This window comes from Protopterus annectens, chromosome 17.part0 (assembly GCF_019279795.1).
Source record: "Protopterus annectens isolate FY-2018-M chromosome 17.part0, PAN1.0, whole genome shotgun sequence".
NCBI classification, from domain to species: domain Eukaryota; kingdom Metazoa; phylum Chordata; order Ceratodontiformes; family Protopteridae; genus Protopterus; species Protopterus annectens.
In genome coordinates this window covers 303,654,671-303,661,163 of record NC_056751.1, presented here as the reverse complement: position 1 = coordinate 303,661,163, position 6,493 = coordinate 303,654,671, and the positions used below count along the sequence as shown (strand labels likewise).

The 6,493-nt window shown below is 40.4% G+C and overlaps 1 protein-coding gene across 1 annotated transcript in view; it reads right to left on the bottom strand.

The window, feature by feature from the left end:
- Window positions 1-3,974: 3,974 nt before the first annotated feature.
- MPPED2 (metallophosphoesterase domain containing 2) overlaps window positions 3,975-6,493 on the bottom strand; it is a 1,431,207-nt gene continuing 1,428,688 nt past the window's right edge. The window contains exon 7 of the mRNA XM_044059323.1: window positions 3,975-6,290. Within this exon, the coding sequence (XP_043915258.1) occupies window positions 6,172-6,290 (119 nt within the window). The 3' untranslated portion in view covers window positions 3,975-6,171. The remainder of the gene's footprint in view (window positions 6,291-6,493) is intronic.

Below are 6,493 nucleotides of genomic sequence, written 5' to 3'. Positions count from 1 at the left end.
GGAAGACCTTCTACATTGCCCACCTTATCATGAAGGGATTCTCATCTAGATCAAGGGAGGTCATAGTCTCCCTTTACTCATCACTCATCAGACCAATGATTGAGTACAATGCCCCATTCGGAATGTATCTGACCCGACACTTGCAGCAGCTGGAGAGGCCACAAAAGTTCCTCACCAAAAGGATAAAGGGTCTCAAAATCTGTCCTATGCTGCCCGACTGAAAGAACTCCAGCTCTATTCAGTCAGGTGACCTTTGCCTAACATACAAGGCCATGTCAAACCCAGATTTGATGAATATGCTTCACCTCAAAAATCTAGATCCATCAGAGCGAGACTTAAACCGCTGGAGGGATAGATTCATCACCCAAAGACTCCCTATGCTGTGGAACAAAATCCCGGTACATGTGAGGCAGAGCACCTCGCTGGCCTTGTTCAAGAGAAATCTTGACCAATGGATGGGAGATCGCAGATATACCCCAGGGATTACCTCAGTGTCACTGCTCGACAGAGGCACAGCAAAATAATGGGTATAGTTCCCCATACTAAAGGGGCTTGTAAATGCCCTCGGGCAGATAGCCTAGTATGAACCTATGAACCTATGAACCTATGAGCAATGTTACAGGAATTTGGGGACATGTTCACTGGGAAAGCAGGGTGCACCCACCTGGTGCAGCACCATGTGGATACAGGATACCTAAGGCCTATTAAGCTGGCCCATTATAGGGTGCCTGAAACAGTCAAACAAATCTGAGGGAGGAGATACAGGAAATGTTGTAATTAGGGGTAATTTAGGAGTCCAGCAGTCCCTGGGCTCCCCAGTGGTGCTGGTACCAAAGAAGGATGGCAGCATCAGGTTCTGTGTGGACTCTTACTACTATTGATCTTACCAAGGGTTACTGGCAGGTGCCCTTGACTCCCAGTGCTAGATAGATGTCAGCCTTTGTAGCTCCTTTTGGCTTGTATGAGTTCACAAAGATGCCCTTTGCGATGAAAAATGCCCCAGCAACTTTCAAGAGGCTGGTAGATTGTATCCTAGCAGGAGCAGGAGATTTTTCCCTTGCTTACCTAGATGATATTGCCATCTACAGCCATTCCTAGCAAGAGCACCTTCAGCATGTCAGGGAGGTGCTGGGCAGACTACAGAGGGCAGGGTTGACCATTAAGCCCAGCAAATGTCAGGTGGGTGTGGCAGAGGTCTCCTACCTGGGATATAGAGTGGGGAGTGGTAAGATCAGGTCTGAACCTGCCAAAGTGGAAGCAATTCAGGCATGGCCTGCCCCCATTATCAAAAAGCAGGTGAAGGCATTCTTAGGGACAGTGGGGTTCTACAGAAAGTTTATCCCCAATTATAGTACCATAGCTGATCCCCTCACAGACCTTGTGATGCCCATGCACTGGCCCAGTAATCAACGATCCTCAATCCTCACCACTAGCACCAGTGAGAGGCATCCACATTGGGAGCTGATAAGGGAGCTTGGTGGCAGCTGGTGCTACTGTATAGTCTGGGCAGAAGGGGACATAGCTGGAGAACCTTTGGCAGCCTTCCCAAGGAGTGTCTGTGTGTTTGTATATAAATCAAATCTCAAGGTGTGTGTGTGTAAGCTACTTGACACTGGTTGGGCAGAGAGGGTGCTGGAGGTTTTGGCTTGACCACTCGGCTGAGATCTGAACCCTATAGCTGTGCCACTGGGGAATCTTATTGGCGATCTGGAGAGAAAGGGAGAAACCAGCCCTAGACTGACTATGGTCTTTGTGTGCTCTTTAGGGAAACTGTACTTTACTGTGTGTGTACTTGTCATCCTCCCATTGTGTACATCCCTCACTGTTGTGAGTGGTGAGGATTAAGGCTCCATGATTACTGGAGCAGTGTATGGGCAACACAGTGCTTATGGTGAGGTATAACAGGAGGACTCAATGTCCTTACCTACATCTGAGATAATGGCCTGCAGATCCTGAGTCCATTAGCAAAGCTAATATGAAGGAGTCTCCTGCTCCATCTACTCTAGCAAGGGGGCCTCATACATGAAACATGCATGGAGGAGTGTGTGTGTATGTTTGTGAAACAGGTGCATGTCAGATGTTGGTTGACATGAAAGTGATGCTAGGGGGCACAACTGTTAAAGCTTGCATGAGGACTTGAAAGGCTTGCACATGGTCTGTTGCTGTCATCAGGCCATGTTGCACTGTATATGTGAACCTGTAACCATGTGGAAAGGTCTTATCTCTCTTCAAATAATTGTTTTAAGATTAAAGAAGTGGGGGTCCTGGACACTGAATATGCTCTCCTTTACCCATGTCAACAGACCCTACAGGTCCCAGGGGAAACCTTCAGAAAAAATGTTCTTGGTCTCAGCTGATCACCATCCTATGGTTAGATAACTGCACCCTGGTATTATGCTGGTTTTGGACATTCCACTGAGAGAACAGCGGTATCTCCATCCCCAGATGCAATCTACAAGGTGGGAACCAAAGATGTTACTCATCTGGATTTCTCATTGTCCATCAGCATGAATACTGGGGGGTGGGTCTGGGAAATAGACATACCTCCAAGAGTGGGTAAAGGCATTTCAATTCCTTTGGCCTCTTTGACAGTGCTTCAGAATGGAACTGAGGCTGCCCATTTAAAACTTAAGCAAGTCTCTGTGCTGGGCTCTCATCCACTGTCATCTTACTGGTAGTATGGTAGGACTGAAGTTTCTCCCAGCAATGTTTTCTGGTGCCTAAGTGTAACTGGTGACATTTATGCCACCCCTCCTTGTCATGCTGCTCTCGTCAGCAGAAACAATGCTAACATCTGCTTTGACTTGTTATTTCATGGACAGGGAACACTTTGTATGCTTTGATGTTTTAGGCGGACTCATGATTGATATCTGAACTGTGAAGAAATGTACAGGCACTCAAAGGCTAGGTATGCTTTCCTAGTATGGCAAATTATTTTGCAACATGCACCAGCAAAGGGAACATACACTCCTGAATGTGGGTTCTTCAGAAAAAAATGCTTAACTGAAAACTAACAGAGGATGAGCCCTGCCCCATAATACAAGGTCTCCAATGTTAGATGCTCAGGCATCAAGTTATTAATCTTTAAGTTTAAGAAATAAGTAAATGCTATTACAGATAATGGAAAATAACTAAAACATACAATGGTGACATTCCGAATATAAAGCAATGTGAAGGTGACATTCAAAATACAGAAGCAGGATTGCTGACATACACTATGAGAACTGTGCCTTGTATCTGATGTTAACTTCTGCATAACATGCCTGCAATTGGAAAGGTACTTTTATACATCTGAAAAAGATTTAAGTTGCTGGAATCATAATGCCTTTTAATGCATCCCTTTAAATATGCATAGCCAGGTTTGTTGGACCGCAGGCTGATGAAATTTTTGATAAATAAAAATGAACTCCAAATTTGTTTATCAGGTAAGTTTAATACCTATGCCTCCTGGTTTGGCCAGCTTAAGAGGTTTCCAGGCAAGCAACTAAACCTACCAGCCAACAACTTAGTTCTCCATCGGAATGACTGAAATGTACGTCTTGGCTACAGGCCTAATTACTACACAGGCAGCTCCACTCACTAATGAATCTGAACTCAATAGTTTCAAACCAGTCCACTGACCACTCAATGAATTTCACTGTGCAGCGTTGTCAGGTTTGACTTGGACCATATAAAAAGAAGATACAAATGTAATTACATATTTTCCTTATTGTGAAGAACAATATATATATATATATATATATATATACATATATACACACACACACACCAATAAACTTAAACATTCTAGTCACTTTTAAATGTTTTATGATTATGTTATGGTCCTTTAAACCACAGACCATATCTACTCCAGTAATCCAAATAGGATGCTGTATAACTACAACATTTGTTATAATAGCAAAAGAGTATGCACATAATCTGACAGAGAAAAAACACAATTAAATGTGAATGCTTCAATTCAAAGAAGCAGTAAGTAAAAATCTTGCAATTTTATTTGCATATAAAGGCGCTAAATATATAATATCACAATAAATTTAAATGACCAACTGCATTTACTAAATTCCATTAAACAAACGTCAAGAAAAAGCTTGGCATTTACAGAGGCAGAGCAAAAAAAATATATATGCTAAACATTTTGTGCTAGCAGGATTGCATTTACACACAGTGCAAAAAAGAAAGAAAAAGAAAATGGCAAATACAATAATATTCAAATGTACAGGACAACTAAGCCTTATTTTAACCAGGCTTAATTGTTTCAGTCAATGCACAGGCATACTGGAATCTACACAAGTAACTCCAGACACTGAAGATTTAATAATGCAGCACTGTAAAAAGTTACATGCACTTCCTAAATGTAGATACATAAATGATGTAACTGGTGCCACATAGGTTGTAAGTTGCTGCAAATGGGCATAGACGAGAAATAAAATGAAAGTGTATATATGGCATATCACATGCTAAACCTGTCCTTCCACAATTATCCTACAAAACATTTCCAAAGTTAAAATGTGACAAGTACTTCAAATAACGTGAGTTCAGTGCTACCACACAAAATGCATGGAAAACCAGCAATAGAAAAAGCATAAGTCCCAGTTATTTGTGATGCTTATTTTATTGACAGTCATCTGTTAGACTTAAGTCAGAAGTGCAATTCTCCTGAAGGGAGAAGGGAAAAGGTGTCCTTTCAGAAGATTCATAGAATCATCTATCAAAATAGGCTTAGGCCACAAATAATCTATCTAGTGTTCTAGAGACTCAGCAAAAAGAAACATTTCAGGGTTCCATGTTAAAGATCTAACATTCTAGTTCAAGGCTACTTTAAACCATGACAGAGTGAATCTATATATTTTAAACTGATAAAAGCATACATTGCAAGTCCAAAGACCCAGATGGGAAAGGGATCAAACTCTTTTTTCTCCTGATTTCAAGTGACAGCCCACCTTGAGTGCAGACAGGGACATGATGAGCATCATTACTGTTCATTTCCTATACATGGTTTATGTAAACAAGACTGCAAATACTTTCCAATGGCAATTAAAGATCCGAAAGTTGGCTCTAACTTTGTCCAGTATGACAAATAACTTTGAGTACTATATGAACAAGGTAACAAAGATATGTGCCAACAGTAACTCCATTACCACCAGCCAAGCTGATGTACTTCTTTAACTTCTCCTGTGTAATCCTGCAGAAAACATGACAAATCTTACAGCATCTAACTACTGGAGCCAAGGCAGATCTGTGCAATGCAGTAAGCTAATTTTATAAACATATAGCTACCAATCAGGCTAGCTCTGCATTTCAAATGTTCACTTCCACTGCATGCACAGTATGTCTCCTTGAAAAATGATAAATTATGTAAGCTACTGCCCATAGTGAAACCATCTAAAAAAAACAGGTCATTCAAATGTGTAAATTAATTTACTCATTATGATTTACAGAGGTATCATGAACATATAATAATTACAGACAACTTTAACATACTTGGTACAGTTTACAGTAAGTCCTGAATGCACCTCTACACTACTGGAACAGGTATGCTTGCTGTAATGCTTGCAGTATCCAGACGTTTTACGGGTTCTGAAATGAAAACAAATGCAGGTCCTGTATCTTCAGAGTTGGATACGGCTAATGAGCAATGTCTTCAGTTACACTGCTAATGATCCATATTTTCTCATAGCAAGGACCAACTGCGCTAGAAGAGTCTGCAGCACAAATGCAGCTATGATCACTCTGCAGTCAATTGATTTTATTAGTAAAATGAAGGGTTTGTACACCATCTTCATAATGTAAGTGCAAATTCTTAAGGTGACTGAAGTCCAAAACATTATATAAAAAGGGGAAAAAAAACAGCATTCCACTTCTTAAAAGAAAGCTTCACTGTCCTTTAATGGAAATCTAACATTTTTTACAAATGGAAGATACATATTTTTTTCCACCAACTGCAAACAAAATAGTTTTACAACTTCACAATGCTTCATCATTCTGAAAGTACTCCACTGCCAAAAAGCCAGACTCTCATTCAACTTCTTTATCTTTTCAGCGGTTTACAAAAAAAAAAGAAGAAGAAGAAGAGCACATCATCTGGAAAAAACATTTAACAGGATTTCTTGGACTTTCATAGAAAACATGGCAGTTTATAGACCTTCTCCTCCATAAATGTGCATTAGTGCTTCATGAACCTTGAGGGTTTGGAAGGTCAAATATAATTGGAGGATTGGTTGGCTGAAAGCTGACTGTACACGTTGAGGCATTGATGTATGTTGTGTAACCGTCTGTCATAATGCCATAACCTGTGGGAAGAAAGTGTTACAGTTAATGCAAACATATGATATTGACTTAAAACAATGCCTACAGGCAAAAACAATGAGAAATGAGTGCTACGTAGAAGGATAAAATACTTTATCTTTGAGAAATTTATCTTACCAAATTGTTTACTTCACTTTATTATATGTATTGTTTTCAAAAGATTACTACCTGAGACACCACTTTGTTT